The sequence below is a fragment of the Narcine bancroftii genome, chromosome 6 (genome assembly GCF_036971445.1).
Source record: "Narcine bancroftii isolate sNarBan1 chromosome 6, sNarBan1.hap1, whole genome shotgun sequence".
NCBI classification, from domain to species: domain Eukaryota; kingdom Metazoa; phylum Chordata; class Chondrichthyes; order Torpediniformes; family Narcinidae; genus Narcine; species Narcine bancroftii.
The window spans coordinates 252,283,420-252,300,103 of NC_091474.1; the positions used below are offsets into that span (position 1 = coordinate 252,283,420).

The 16,684-nt window shown below is 44.6% G+C and overlaps 1 protein-coding gene across 9 annotated transcripts in view; it reads right to left on the reverse strand.

Annotated features, from left to right (window-relative positions):
• LOC138737246 (WD repeat-containing protein 26) overlaps positions 1–16,684 on the reverse strand; it is a 261,475-nt gene that overhangs the window by 130,281 nt on the left and 114,510 nt on the right. For all 9 annotated transcript variants that reach the window (XR_011340851.1, XR_011340852.1, XM_069887979.1 and 6 more), the window contains exon 7: positions 7,351–7,489. Coding sequence is in view for 7 of the 9 variants with exons in the window: in XM_069887979.1 (XP_069744080.1) it covers positions 7,351–7,489 (139 nt within the window). In the remaining 2 variants the exon portion in view is untranslated. The remainder of the gene's footprint in view (positions 1–7,350; positions 7,490–16,684) is intronic.

The window sequence follows — 16,684 nt, forward strand, 5'->3', positions numbered from 1 at the left end:
CCTCCTTTAATCTTACCTGCATCTGGTGCTCCCAATGTAGCATGCTTTACATCGGTGAGACCAAATGCACACCTTGGGACCATTTCACAGAACATCTATGCTCTGTATGCAGTGGCCATCCTGAGGTCCCGGTTGCTGCTATTTTACCTATCCTTCCCTGTCACACTGACCTGTTTATCCTGGGCTTTCTTCACAGAATGAGGCCCAACACAAAGTAGAGGAAGAACACCTCATATTCTGCCTGGGTAGTCTACAGCCAATAGTGTGAACAGTCTGAAACACTTCTTTCCTGCCTCCCATTTTTGTCTTCTTTCCCACCTCTTCCATTCCTATTTCTTCTTTTGGATTCTCCCTCCACTTCATTTCTATCTGCTCTCTATCTAGCATCTATCAGTCATCTGGCTCTATCAGTCACCCTTCACCTCTTCTGGCTCTAACAATCACCCTTCACCTCTTCCTGGCTCACCTGGACGACAAGAACACCTAGGTTGTTGTTCGCTGACTACAGCTCAGTATTTAACACCATCATAGAAGGAAAATCGATGTTAGGGATGAAGTCGCTCCAATGAATGTTGAGGATGGAGTGGAGACAACGCTGGTGGAAGCGTTCTAGGAGCCGTAGGTGATGCCGGTAGAGGACCCATGATTCGGAGCCGAACAGGAGTGTGGGTATGACAACGGTATACGCTAATCTTTGTGAGGTTTTTCAGTTGGTTGTTTTTCCAGACTCTTTTGTGTAGTCTTCCAAAGGCGCTATTTGCCTTGGGGAGTCTGTTGTCTATCCATCAGTGTTGTCTCCGCTCCATCTTCAACATTAATTGGAGCGACTTCATCCCTAATATTGAAGTACTCGAGATGGCAGAGGCCGACAGCATCGAATCCACGCTGCTGAAGATCCAGCTGCGCTGGGTAGGTGACGTCTCCAGAATGGAGGACCATCGCCTTCCCAAGATCGTGTTATATGGCAAGCTCTCCACTGGCCACCGTGACAGACGTGCACCAAAGAAGAGGTACAAGGACTGCCTAAAGAAATCTCTTGGTGCCTGCCACATTGACCACCGCCAGTGGGCTGATATCGCCTCAAACCGTGCATCTTGGCGCCTCACAGTTTGGCGGGCAGCAACCTCCTTTGAAGACCGCAGAGCCCACCTCCCTGACAAAAGACAAAGGAGGAAAAACCCAACACCCAACCCCAACCCACCAATTTTCCCCTGCAACCTTGTCTGCCTGTCCCGCATCGGACTTGTCAGCCACAAATGAGCCTGCAGCTGACGTGGACATTACCCCTCCATAAATCTTTGTCCGCGAAGCCAAGCCAAGCCAGAAGGAAAATGTATTGAAATTCAGGGATCTGGGATTCTTTTTCCCATTGCAAATGGATCCTTGACTTCCTCAGTGGAAGACACCAATTACTATGGATTAACCACATAACCCCCTCCTTGCTGCATATTACAGAAGCACCTGTATTGTCTGCTTAATCCTCTACTCTATTCCCACTTAAAATCCACGACTGCTTTTGCCAAGTTTGACTCCAATGCAACTCTGATTTATTCAAAATTGGATTCTCCAAAATCCTCATTTATCTATATTAAAAAATTTTTTTGGATAAATGAGGATATCCAAAAGGATTTTCAGAAATCCTCATTTATCTGAAATTTTTTTCAGAGCCAAACTGACCTTGCCTGTTGAAAAAAATTTACCCAAAATGAAATTAGAATGATAGTTGTTTCAGGTTATTCCCTCCCCTCTCGTGTTCCATTTCTTCTTTACCTACCCCTTTTGACTTTTCTCTCCAACTCTCTCTCTCAAACTGCATGCCACCGTCTCCCAGCTGCAAGAGGTTAGAAGAAACCTTCGTCGAGCGGGCTCCCAGGTGGGAGCAGGACCTCGGGTTCCCAGGCAGGAGCGGGAAACTTGGGCTCAGTGGCATTCCCTCCCTCGGCAAAGTGGAGCTCTCCTATGCTGAGTCCGAACCCTCCCCTTGGCCTACTACCACTCACACACACTGAACTCCCTGGGGGTGTGTATGTGTGTGCATGTGTGTGTGTGTGTGTGTGTGTCGCGCATTGGGATTGAGAGCTCCGGTGACTGGGGAGACAGGAGGCTGTCAACTTGCCAGTGAGCGTTCTACCAACCTGGGAAGCCTCCCCAGGGATCAGCGACAGCAGTGCGTACCTGTTGGGGATCAGCTGCGGTTGGGAGATCTCGGTGGCCAGGGTTTTTTTGATGAGAATTAAACAAGCATTCCCTTGCTGTTTAAACAATAATACAAGTGATTTTTCTCTTGCTACTGGGCTGTTTTTTAAAAAAATGACCAGTTCTCTGAAAAAAAAAATGTTTATCTGACATAGGCCCGGGCTTGACCATTTTGGATAATTGGAGTTGTACTGTATTTGCTGACAACATTACTGATGTTGGCTGAATAACAGTTAATGATGAGTTGGAAAAATAGGGTGGAGCTCAAGAATCTGGTTAGGTGTGCCAGAAAAACAAACATGCTCTCAATATCTGCAACCAAGGATCTTATTTTGGACTTTAGGAATGGGAGCCTGAGATACAATGGAGGAGAGTGTAAGTACCTTCAGGAAAATGACAAACCTAGCCACATCCATCACAGGCACTGACCACTCATTCATTGAAGACAACTATTTACGTCGCTGCCTCGAGAACACCAACATTGGGTGGGATGTCAGGTGATGTAGAGGAGGAAGAGGCAGCCTCCTAAAGTTCCAGGGTAATTATAAAATAAAAAGAAAATAAAATAATTTACAGTAATTTAAACAGGAAGAAAAGGAAGAATATACCTTTATGGTGAAAATGCCGAAGAAGAATCAACAACTGTAGGTGACTTTGAGGTCCCAACGAGAAGCACAATTTTTCAACGGGAAAAGGCCTACTTACAGAAAGAAGCTGGGGATTGTGACTGTTCTGTCTTCCGTGCAGACAAAGTGACGCCTCGGAGGAATGATGGAACGCCTTTGGCATTGGAGCCAAGAGACGTTATGGAAGAAAAAGAGACTGGGCATGCGCACAGTGAAGGTGAACTGGAAGAAGCAAGAAGGAGCTCTCTCCCAAAATGGAGATTCGCAGGCTGATCAAAGTACAGAAGAGGATGAACAGGTAAATGTTAAACCAGTGAGCCAAGTTAAGAGTACAAACTAAAGAAAAACATGCGAATGAAGATATAATGAAAGTACTTTTATTGAAAGACCAGAATACTAACAAGAAACTAGATCATATTTTAAAAATAGTGACAGGGCTAGAAACAGAAATTGGGATTTTAAATGAAAAGTTACGGAAGTGGAAGAAAAAATGGATGAAACTACGGAAAGAGTGGTTAAAGTGGAAAAGAATTAAATGAATGGGCAAATGAAAGAGCAAAAATATTGGAAAAGATTAATACTTTAGAAAATTTTAGTAGACGTGATGCTAAAATAGTGGGACTCAAGGAGGGAGGGAGGGAGGGGGTAAATCCCATCCACTTCTTTCAAGAATGGTTATCAAATAAGTTTTTAATGATATTGAAACAGCAAAGAATTTTGTGAACAAATTACCAACTTTGAAGGAAACTGAAAGAGAATGAGAGAACTTCTTTAAACTTGGTTCTTTAAATCTGAATGATGATGATATTTCTTCCTGTATTTGTTTAATATTCATCCTTTGGAAAAGAATGCAAAAATTTTCTGGAACTGTTTTGCCTAGGAGTTTGGGAGGCTGGCCTCCAGAATCAATACCTACATGTTTGTTAGTGGGTTTTCCCACTACCCGTAAAATAGAGGAGGTGGTGACATTTTGATTTTTACTCTAAAGGGAGGATTTCTCACTTTTTTCCTTTATACTTTTTTCTTGGGATTTCATTTTTTTTTGGTAAGTGTTGTTGATATTGGGTCTGATGCTTGAGAGAAGTGAAAATGGTTTTTGTAAGGCATGTGGAGTTGGGGGATAGCAGGAAAGGTGTGAAACAAGTATGACAATAATGATAATGTATTTGGTGTGGAATATGACAACTAAAGATTCTCAGTAATGTTATAAATTTTAGGTTACTTTTCAACATTTTTGAAATTCACACTGATACTCTAGATCTGGTAAAATGGGAAAAAGATCCCTTTTGCTAAGGTTTTTTCTAATCTTAATAATACAGGTACACGATCTTTTAACCAGAACCCTTGGGGGACAGTGTGTTCCAAATTGTGTATTTTTCCGGATTTTAGAAAGCCTACTCGAATTGTGCTGCTGTATCCACCCCTACCCCCTTCCAGTCGCCCGGCTGCCTCCCCTGAGCGCCGTTCCGTCGGCTGCCCGGCCGCCTCCCCCAAGCACCATTCCCTCGGCCGCACGGTCACCTCCAAGCACCGGTCCCTCGACCGCCTCCCCCGAGCGCCAGCCCCTCAGCTGCCTCCCCAAAGTGCTGGCTGCCTGGTCGCATCCCCCAAGCGCCATTCCCTTGGCTGCCTGGCCGCTTCCCCCAAGCGCCGTTCCCTCGACCACATGGCCACCTCCCCCCGATCACCAGCCACCCAGCCGCCTCCCCTGAGCGCCATTCCCTCGGCCGCCTCCCCAAAGCAATGGTCCCTCGGCCGCCCAGCTGCATCCCCGGAGCGCCGGTCCTTCAGCCGCTTCCCCCAAGCGCTGGCTGCCTCCCCCCAGAGCGCTGGCATCTCGGCCGCCTCCCCTCAGAGCACCGTTCCCTCGGCCGCACGGCCACCTCCCCCAAGCGCCGGCCCCTCGGCCGCCTCCCCCAATCACCAGCCACCCAGCTGCCTCCCCTTAGCGCCGGCCCCTTGGCCGCCTCCCCGCCGGCACCTTGGCCACCTCCCCCAAGCGGCGGTCCCTCAGCCGCCTCCCCCGAGCGCCTGCTGCCTAGCTGCCTCCCCTGAGTGCCAGTCCCTCGGACGCCTCCCCCCAGAGCGCTGGCATCTCGGTCGCCTCCCCTCAGAGCACTGTTCCCTCGGCCGCACGGCCATCTCCCCCAAGCGCCGGCCCCTCGGCCGCCTCCCCCAATCACCAGCCACCCAGCTGCCTCCCCTTAGCACCGGCCCCTTGGCCGCCTCCCCGCCGGCACCTTGGCCACCTCCCCCAAGCGGCGGTCCCTCAGCCGCCTTCCCCGAGCGCCAGCTGCCTAGCTGCCTCCCCTGAGTGCCAGTCCCTCAGCCGCCTCCCTTGAGCGCCGTTCCCTCGGCCACCTCCCCCAAGTGCCAGTCCCTTGGCCGCCTCCCCACCCCCCCGAACGCCAGCACCTCGGCCGCCTCCCCCAAGCACTGGCCGCCTCCCCGAGCGCCGGCCACGGTCCCTTGGCTGCCTTCCCCGAGTGCCGGCCACCCAGCTGCCTCCCCCAAGCGCCTGCAGCCCGGCTGCCTCTCTCCCCATTTACTGGATTTTTGAGCTTTCCGGATTTTAGATGTCCGGATAAAAGATCGTGTACCTGTGATAATTTTTTTCTGTGGTGTTAGTAGTGGGCCCCATCTTTGAGAGAAGAGGAATAACTTTTGAAAGGAGTGAGGTGTTGGGGGATGGAAGGTAATATATGGAACAAGAATATTAATAACAACAAGCTATAATTTTTTTGGAGTGACAATTAAAGATTTTAAATTTTAGTATTTTTATATTTTTGAAACTCACCCTGATACCCCTTAGATTTTATTTTATAAAAGTTATTTGAATAGAAGTCCCAAGATATTTCTTTTTTAATTTCTTGCTTTAATATTTTAGTGTTTTTCTTATTATTCTTTTCTTTCTTTGGGGGAGGGCGTAGGAGGGAGGTGGGTTTTAAAGTTAACATGTAATATGGTTTATAGGATTATATTATACAATGAATTTTGAATATTGATGAATGTATGATTTGAAATTTATGATTTATATGACTATGTTGTACAATACATTTTGAATATGGATGAATGTAGACCTAAAAACTTAAAAAATAAAATATAAAAAAAAAGACCAACATTACAGACCCCATCACCCTGGACACAACCTCTTCTCATTGCTACCAACAGGCAGAAGGTACATCAGCTTGAAGCCTAGAACCTTCAGGTTTGAGATCATTTTATCCCCTAATTGCTATCAGACTCTTGAAATTCCGTGAACTACCTGTTTATAAACTAGTCTAGGAGCACCAAAAGATCTGTCTGCACAATTGAAACATCACTTTTCTTGTATTAACTGCAACTGTGAATGTTTATCTATCCCTTTTTATTTATTATCTCTTTTTCGGTCTCAAAGTGCTTTGTGCTAATTTAATTTATACTCGGGTTGTTGGTGTATCTTACATACCTGTGAGGCTACAGCAAGTAAGTATTTTGGTGAATCTATACATTTTATTTATGTATATGACAATAAACTCTCATATCTCATGTCATAAGTAAGAGTGAAGGCCAGGTTTTTCCAAAGGCATAAGCAAGACCCCTGTTTGAGTAATATTAGTGGTACTGCAGCACCTTGAAGGGAAAGGAATGAAGGAAAAGTGTAGAAAGACTGCACTTCTGTAAGTAATTATGATTCATTTTAATAATTTTATGCAGCTTTGATTTTGAACACCATTGAAGTATGGGGGGGGGGGGCAAATAATACAAGTGAATGCACAATAAATGACAGGTTACTCAGATATGAAATAAAGGGCATATCTCATTGTACACCTAGACAGCGTCAAAACAGGGCAGATAACTATGAAAGCAGGTAAGGTTATTAAAGAATAGAGGATCTACCTCTTTACTTGCTGAGGCAGAGGATAAAAAGCTGCATCACACTGGAGCATTAGAGGAGATTTACAAGTATGCTGGCAGGAACTGAACTTTATTTACAAAGCAAGACTGTCAAGGCAGAGGTCATTTTCTTTGTTTTGAAAAAATCGCCTACACAGTGGCTAATTAAGGCATTTAAAATTATGGGAGTGGGTAGGGTGTGATTCGCAAGAGATGGTGAACACATTTTTACCCATTTGTGTTAGTCGAAAGTTCAATGACTTGCTGTAGATTTAAGAAGCAAGGAAATTGAGAAGAGTAACTTTTCTTTAATTCAAAGAGGTGGGGATCCAGAATTCACAGTTTGAAAGGAGAATTGAGGCCAAAACTATCTCAATGAACATCTAATGTGCCATAACCTACATGGCTATGGAGGAATAACTAGAAAATGGGATTAGTCTCAATCATTTTTCTTCACCAACATAGTCTCCTATTGCAATTTCCTACTGCTTTGTACATTAGAAAAACAAATAAATTTCTCTCAAAAATATAACTGAAAGTATATTAAACCAACTTACCAGAAACAGTTCTACAAATCAGAACTACGAAAAACAAAATAAATGCTTATCTTGAATAAAAAAGGTTTGTTTTCCTATGACTTCATGGTACTTACTAGATCAACTTGCCATATGACAACTGTGGTGTCCTTGGAACCAGATGCTAACTTACTGCCATCATTGGAGAAGTTGCAGAACCACACTTCATTGCAATGCTCTGTGAGGATCTGTTGCGTGTAGCAAGGAAACTGCTTCCTTAAAATAAAAGAAAAACATGACTTTTTGTAACAAATTTTAAGAGCTATACAGATTGCCAATTAGAGATCTGGGACTACATGTGGAACACAAGATTCTGAGGGGTGAGATGTGTTCACTTGGAAAGGTAGGAATGCATTGGCAGGAGTCACCGTGGTGGTTTTGTGCAACAGGGATCATGCCACATCAATCTGATCTGAGTTTTTTGAGGAAGTAAGAAAACCAATGAAGGCAGAGTGATGGTGGAGAATGACATAGGTTGTCCATGGCTACAATAGGTTCAAGATGAAGAGGGAGAGAGTGTCAACGAATGGCAAATCAGACAAGAGTGAAATGTTGCACAGTTACATCAGGCCAGAACTTACAAGATGAATGGTTGGCCCTGGAGATTGTTGTAGAACAGCACTTAGGGGTGCAAGAACAAAGTGGTGACCCAAATACACAAGGTGATGTAAAAAACGTTTGGCACACTTCCCTTCATTGGTCAAGGCACTGAGTATTAGAGCAGGGACATCTTGTTACAACCGTACAACTGTTGGTGAGACTGCACTTGAAATATTGTACAGTTTTGGTCCCCAGCCCCAGGAAAGATATCACTAAGATGGATAAGATGGAAAGGGTGCTGAAAAGATTCACAGAATGTTACTGGGACTGGTTGGCCTGAATTATAAGGAGGCTGGGACTTTTCTCCCTGAAATATGAGGCTAAGGGGGAACCTTATGGAGGTATATGAAATCTCGAGGAGCATAGAGAATATAAATAATCAATCTTTTTTTCCTAGGGTGAGGGAATCTAAAACTAGAGGACATCGATTCAAGATGAGAAAGGAAGGATTTAAAAGGTCATCTTCATCGCACAAGGATATGTGGAAAAAGCTGCAAAAGGAAGTGGTAGAAGCAGGGATAATTGTAATATCGAAAAATGTTGACTGGAACAATGACTGATGGAATTTAATCTGGGTAAGTATTGTACTTTAGCAAGTCAAATTCTGATAAGACGTAGAGTAAATGGCAAGGTCTTTAAGAGAGTTCACATGGAGAGAGAAACAGGTGCAAGTTTAGAGGTCTCTGAAAGTGCCCACACAGGTAGACAGGGTAGTGAATAGGCATTTGATATTCTTGCCTTCATAGGTCATGACATTAAGTATCAGAGTTGTGACATCATGTTGCAGTCTACACAGCATTGGTTAGACTGGACATTTCGACGATGTACCATTCTGGTTGCCACATTACAGGAAGGAAGCAGTTGCAATAGAGAGAACGCAGATGAGATTCATCAGAATGATGCCTGGAATGGAGTCAGTAGTTCTAGTGAGAGACTGAATATGCTGGTATTATTCTCATTACGAGCATTGATGAGGTTGAGGGTTTATAAACCTTTTGGAGTTATCATTGGTGACAATAGGATAGTCAGAATCTTTTTCCCAGGGCAGGGGAGTCTACGTTAGATTTAAATTGCCTTGCTTACACCCTTGGGTTGACTTGCACTGAATATTAGGAGGAGTTTAAAATAAAGGAATACCTTTTCCAACACATGCAATGGGAAGGAAACATTTATAGAACATTCAGGCACTCAATGTGGGGATTACCATATCTACACATATAATGGCTGCTCACCCACCAGAGCTCCCAACTCCCCGACCATTGAATTTTGCCTAGTTCCAGGCTTTCGATGGCCTGGCCACAGACTCTTGCCTAGGCCCTGGCTTCCGCCCACTGGAGCTCCGAATGCCCCAACTGCAGATCCTCACCTAGGCTCAAGCCACCCAGCGAGCACTGACTTTTCACCTGCTCCCAGTTTCCAACTGGCTGGCATTCTCGCTGTTGCCCATTGTTTCCTGCACAGGGTGGGTGGCATCGACAAGCCCTTGCACCCCATCATTGATGGTAATAACAATATGGCTGGGTGGGGGGGGGGGTCTGCTGTGGACTTGTTGCTAGCTGGGGTTGGGGCTTGGTGATCTGTTCCACTGGGGGGCCGTTTCCTTTCTTCACTCTCCAGAACATGTCCGCCTGGGTTGCAACTTTCCTCAGGTCTCTGAAGACCTTGTCAGCGAGCAAGAGTCAGATATCCTCCAGCAGCTGCTCCAGGAAAATCTGCTCAAAGAGAAGGCAAGGCTTGTGCCCTTGGCGAGTGCAATCATGTAGCTAGCTCATGACAGTGGGTGACGTCCTAGAGCCAAACCAACCAAGTGTAGCAGATGGGTGATGCGCTCGGTCATGATAGCCTAAAAGTGTGGGTTAGTAGCTCTTTGAGGGCACCATATTTCCTTGCTCCGGAGGCTGCCGTAGGAAACTGACCCACACTGCTGGGTCCTGGTGGAGCAAGCTCACTACATACTGGTAGTGGCTTGAGCAAGACCGAATGGAGAACTACTTGGTCTGTCATCTTTGGGTCCAACTGCCAGTGGACTGGTTGGGGTCACAAATATAGAAGTATGGAGTAGGAATAACACATACGCAGTCGATACATACGCAATCACTGCCAGTTCTGTTTATATTCATTTCCTGCCTCTGACAACAAAAGTGATGTTGTTGCAGTGTCAGCCTCTGACTGGCCAGTGTTCCCACCATTGCCTGCTGTCTCCTGCCATGCCATTGGTCATGTGAAACAATGGCTGTTGGTCCCTATGGGACCCTCATGATCACCACGTTCGCTGGCCATTTTGTGAGCCAGATTGCGACTCGGTTCACGGGCTACTACAATAACCTAATTCCTGCCAAATTTTCTCCGCAGTATTTGTATTAAAATCCATTTCCCGCCTGTCTAGATCTATGTATACCTTGCTTCAAAGTTCCCTTTTGCAATAATATATACATAGCAGATATAAATTTCTTAATAAATCTATTACAAATCAAATTTTCTATTTCACTTCTTTCAGTAAATAACATTGTTGGACCCAATTTATCTTGTAATAACAAAATATTGTATTATTTTGTATCCCATATTTATTTTTTAATTGATCAAATAATATTAAATTTAGTCCTTCATAACAATCTTCTATATTTCTAATTCCTTTAGGAAACCAAATATTATAAAGTCTATTATTTACAGTAAATGGTATGTCTATTTTGAATCAAAGGCATTTTAATTAACTCATAATTCCTTCTTCCCTTTTCATTATTTATTACATCCATATTTTAATCAAGTGTTTCAACAGTGGTGAATCCCTATCTCCAGATATTAATCTTGGTTCCCATTTATATATAAAATCTTCCGGTGTCTTCTCTATCTTATCCATCTCTATTTTAATCCATGCTGGTTTCTCACTTTTTTTGGGAAATTTTTTATTTAAAATTTTAAAACCATAATACATTCAAATAAAAAGAATACAAGTGGTATAAGAATGCCCCTTCCCCCAGCACACCCCTCCCACCATGTTATTCCCTCTCTCCAAGCCCTGCCCCTCCCAACCCAAACCCCAAAGAAAGAGGAAGGATATTAAAACCATCACATAAAAAGGAGAAGAATCTCATTTGTGTAGCTTTATAATCATTTTTAAAATTTAGAAGTTGTAGACCTCCCAATTCATATTTTCATGTTAACGTTTTCTAACGAAACTCTTGACATCTTGCCCTTCCAAAGAAATTTCCTTACATATTTATTCAGTTTTTGCGGAACAGATAACCTTGTGTTTTAGCTTTGTAGTTAATTTTAATGGCTATCCCTTTAAGAAAAAATGTTGTTAGTGTTACCATAGTTACTATGACATCATGTGTCAGAATATTCTCAGCGTACGGGGAGGTTGCTTTCATTCTTCGAAGAACCATGGAGGAGGCGTAAGCATCGAAATACTTTTCTTTGAATTCATCTAATTTCATTTATTTTTAAATATTTGTTTATCATTTTATATCGTTATGTCTTTAAATAGAGCTGAATGCTTTATCCATCGTTATGAAAATCTCATTGCAAACTTATGTAAAATATTTATATCAACAAATTAAAGCTACTTACTGCTGAAAATACAAAGTTTCGTTTATTGGAGTGATAAGAGTAATTTGGAATATAGTCACTTATGTTTCTGTGAAGATTACATAATTTGAAATTGGGAAATAAGAGAGATTGGAAAATGCCATTTACATTATTATTCAAAGAAAGGTAATAAAATTGTGAACTTTGTTTGAAAGAAAGAATCGTAGAAATTTGTTTGAGCGAATTTGCAACCAGATTCACAATCGAAAAGCAGTTTTCTGTGAGAAAGTGTCGATAAGCTACGTCTGTTTGGATTACACAAAAATGTCTGACTGTCTTTTTTAAGGCACTTATCTTGGGACCTGTTGATTAAATCGTGAGGGGAGGGAGTCGGAGGCGACCGTTAGAGGAGCGTGGAAGAGAGGCTGCCGGGAAGGTAAGGCCTATAAAAAGGCTCTGACTGGGGCCTGATCAAACATTCGAGGGAGCAGAGGAAGGAGGAGGTGAGCAGGTAAGAGATATGACTCTAAGGGCATTTACTGGGCCTGGTTCAATTAATTAATTGGTTAATAGGTCAATTGGCTAGTGGGCTAATAAATAAGAGGGGAGGCACAGGGAGTGGCCCAGTGACAGAGTGGGGATTTGAGGCTTTGGCTCGTGAGGCTGAGGACGAGCATATCTAAATTGAGGTAAGACAGTCATATTTAGTTTCTTCTTTGGCTTGGCTTCGCGGACGAAGATTTATGGAGGGGGTAAAAAGTCCACGTCAGCTGCAGGCTCGTTTGTGGCTGACAAGTCCGATGCGGGACAGGCAGACACGATTGCAGCGGTTGCAAGGGAAAATTGGTTGGTTGGGGTTGGGTGTTGGGTTTTTCCTCCTTTGCCTTTTGTCAGTGAGGTGGGCTCTGCGGTCTTCTTCAAAGGAGGTTGCTGCCCGCCAAACTGTGAGGCGCCAAGATGCACGGTTTGAGGCGATATCAGCCCACTGGCGGTGGTCAATGTGGCAGGCACCAAGAGAATTCTTTAGGCAGTCCTTGTACCTTTTCTTTGGTGCACCTCTGTCACGGTGGCCAGTGGAGAGCTCGCCATATAACACGATCTTGGGAAGGCGATGGTCCTCCATTCTGGAGACGTGACCCATCCAGCGCAGCTGGATCTTCAGCAGCGTGGACTCGATGCTGTCGACCTCTGCCATCTCGAGTACTTCGACGTTAGGGGTGTAAGCGCTCCAATGGATGTTGAGGATGGAGCGGAGACAACGCTGGTGGAAGCGTTCTAGGAGCCGTAGGTGATGCCGGTAGAGGACCCATGATTCGGAGCCGAACAGGAGTGTGGGTATGACAACAGCTCTGTATACGCTTATCTTTGTGAGGTTTTTCAGTTGGTTGTTTTTCCAGACTCTTTTGTGTAGTCTTCCAAAGGCGCTATTTGCCTTGGCGAGTCTGTTGTCTATCTCATTGTCGATCCTTGCATCTGATGAAATGGTGCAGCCGAGATAGGTAAACTGGTTGACCGTTTTGAGTTTTGTGTGCCCGATGGAGATGTGGGGGGGCTGGTAGTCATGGTGGGGAGCTGGCTGATGGAGGACCTCAGTTTTCTTCAGGCTGACTTCCAGGCCAAACATTTTGGCAGTTTCCGCAAAGCAGGACGTCAAGCGCTGAAGAGCTGGCTCTGAATGGGCAACTAAAGCGGCATCATCTGCAAAGAGTAGTTCACGGACAAGTTTCTCTTGTGTCTTGGTGTGAGCTTGCAGGCGCCTCAGATTGAAGAGACTGCCATCCGTGCGGTACCGGATGTAAACAGCGTCTTCATTGTTGGGGTCTTTCATGGCTTGGTTCAGCATCATGCTGAAGAAGATTGAAAAGAGGGTTGGTGCCAGAACACAGCCTTGCTTCAAGCCATTGTTAATGGAGAAGGGTTCAGAGAGCTCATTGCTGTATCTGACCCGACCTTGTTGGTTTTCGTGCAGTTGGATAATCATGTTGAGGAACTTTGGGGGACATCCGATGCGCTCTAGTATTTGCCAAAGCCCTTTCCTGCTCACAGTGTCGAAGGCTTTGGTGAGGTCAACAAAGGTGACCTTTGCATATTTAGTTTAATATATATCTTTTTATATTTACACTGGTAAGGTACAAGAAGAGGAAGGATGAGCGTGAGGGTAGTTTTCTGCTCCCTTTGTCACATGTGGGAAGTCATGGAATCTTCTAACCTCCTGGATGACCACGTGTGCACTAAGTGTACTGAGTTAGTGTCTAAGGGACCTTGAGCTGCAGCTCGATGACCTTGCTTTGGTCAGGGAGAGTGAGGCAGACATAGATAGGAGTTTTAGTCAGGTGGTCACACCTGGCCCATGGGAGGAGGGGCAGTGGGTTACCGTTAGGAAGAAGAAAGAAAAAGGTCAGGGTCCAGAGAGAGCATCTGAGCCTGAAATCCTCAGAAATATGTACTCCTCCTTGAGTACTGAGGAAGGGGATCATCAGGCTAAGGCAGGCAGAGGTGTAGGGTCAGCCTCGATAGCCCAGAAAGGAAGTAATAGGAAGAATAGGGTGATAGTTATAGGAGACTCGCTGGTGAGGCGGACAGACAGAGGATTTTGTGGACGAGATAAAGAAAACCAGATGGTGGTTTTCCTCCCTGGTGCCAGGGTCCGGGATGTAGCTACATGAGTCCAGAACATCCTAAAGGGGGAAGGGAAAGAGCCTCAGGTCGTGGTTCACGTCGATACCAACAACACTGGTAGGAAGGAAGAAGTGGTCCTGCAAAATGAATATAAGGAGTTAGGCAGGGAGCTCAGAAGAAGGACCATTAAGGGTATAATCTTTGGATTACTTCCTGTGCCCTGTGATAGTGAGGGGAAAAATAGAGTCAGGTGGAGTAAAAGACGGGCTGAAGGGGTGGAGTAAAAGACGGGCTGAAGGGGTGGAGTAAAAGACGGGCTGAAGGGGTGGAGTAAAAGACGGGCTGAAGGGGTGGAGTAAAAGACGGGCTGAAGGGGTGGAGTAAAAGACGGGCTGAAGGGGTGGAGTAAAAGACGGGCTGAAGGGGTGGAGTAAAAGACGGGCTGAAGGGGTGGGCTGTTAAGTTCTTGGAGCACTGGGACTGTTTCTGGGGGAGATGGGACCTATACTATAAGGATGGGTTACCTCTAAATCCCAGAGGTATCAGTCTCCTGGCAGGAGCATTTACTAGGGCTTTCAACTAGTAAGGTTGGGGACAAGGGTTCACGTCAGGGAGGAGAACAAGAACAGAGCCTTTCGGCAAAGAAAAAAGGCTTTTTCTCACAATCTGGAGATGGAACAGCAGCAGGTAATAAATGGAAGCCATAGTAACAATTGTAGAGAGGGTGAGAGGCAAAAAGTTAAAGGTGGACGATCTCTGAGATGCATTGATTTTAATGCAAGGAGTGTGGTAAACAAGGTGGATGAACTAATGGTGTGGATTGACATGTGATAGCGATTAGTGAGACATGGTTGAAGGAAGGTTGTGATTGGCAGTTAAATATTCCGGATTTCGCTACTTTAGACATGACAGAATTGGCGGGGTACGAGGGGGAGGTGTGGCGTTGCTTGTCAGGGAAGATTTTACAGTGGTGCTGAGGTAAGATAGACTGGAGGACTCATCGCGTGAGGCTCTGTGGGTTGAACTAAAAAAGAAAGGTGAGGGGTACATTATAGGCCGTCAAAAGAGGATGGGAACTGGAAGAGCAAATGTGCAGGGAAATAGCTGAGATGTGTAGTAGAAATAGGGTTGTGATAGTTAGGGATTTCAATTTTCCTAACAATGATTGGGAAACATAATCAGTGAGAGGGCAGGATGGCTTAGTCTTTGTACAATATGTTCAGGATTACTTTTTGCAGCAGTATGTTGAGGTGCCTACTAGAGGGGAGGCAGTGTTAGATCTATTGTTAGGGCACGGAATAGGGCAGGTGACCGAAGTGTGCGTTGGTGAGAACTTTGGATCCAGTGATCCTGGGTCTATTGGCTTCAACTTAAATATGGAAAGGAATAGGTCAGGTCCAAGGTTGAAGGTCTTCGAGTGGGGGAAGGCCAAATTTGAAGAAATGAGAAAATTGTATGGGCTGGTCTTTTTTCTGGAAAGGATGTAGAGGAGATTTAGAGGGTATTTATAGAAGAGATATTGAGAGTATAGGATCTTTATGTGCCAGTCAGATCAAAAGGCAAGGCCAAAAGTTCAAGGGAACCGTGGTTTTCTGGAAAAATGAGGAAATTGGTTCGGGATAAGAGGGAGGCATTTACTAAATTTAAGAAGCAAAAAACTGGATAAGATGTATGAGTATTACATAGATTGCAGAAAAAAACCTGAAGGAGGAAATTAGAAAGACAAAAAGGTATGAGGTGTAAATTGCTGATAAGGCAAAAGTGAAACCTAAGGGTTTTTATAGATATGTTAATACTAAAAGGAGGGTTAAGGATAGAACAGGACTACTGGAAAATGGGAGCACTGAACTGTGCGAGGAACTGTATCAGATGGGAGAGATATTAAACGATTTTTTTCTCATCTGTGTTCACAAAGGAAAAGGACATTGGACTGTGAGATAAGTGAGGCAAATAGCTTAGTTATGAAAAGGTTAGGGATTAGTAAAGAGAGGGTTTTGGAGTTTCTGGGGTCAGTAAAAGTGGATAAGTCTCCTGGTCCTGATGGGATTTTCCCCAGGACTTTAAGGGAGGTCAGGGAGCAAATAGTGGATGCACTGTCAGTGATTTTTTAAAAATCTATCACTGGAGGAGGATGTGGTGCCGCGGGATTGGAGGGTTGATAATGTAGTTCCGTTGTTTAAAAAGGCACGAGGTGTCGGCCAAGTAATTATAGGCCTGTAAGCTTGACTTCGGTGGTAGGGAAAGTTATGGAGGGTATTCTTACAGATGGTGTGTATAAATATCTAGATAACCAGGGATTGATCAGGAGCACCTAGCATAGGCTTGTGAAGGGGAGGTCATGTTTCACGAACCTTGTTGAGTTTTTCGAAGAAGTGACAAGAAAGGTGGATGAAGGGAGGGCAGTTGATGTAGTCTATCTGGATTTTAGCAAAGCTTTTGATAAGGTTAGTTTTCTGCTCCCTTTGTCACATGTGGAAGTCAGGGAGCCTTCTAACCTTCCGGATGTCCATGTGTGCACGAAGTGTACTGAGCTGCAGTGTCTAAGGAACCTTGAGCTGCAACTCGATGACCTCGCTTTGGTCATGTGAAAGGTTAGTAAGGAAGGTTCAGTCACTAGGGATTAATAGAGAAGTAGTAAGATGAGTTCAGAGGTGGCTGGAGGAG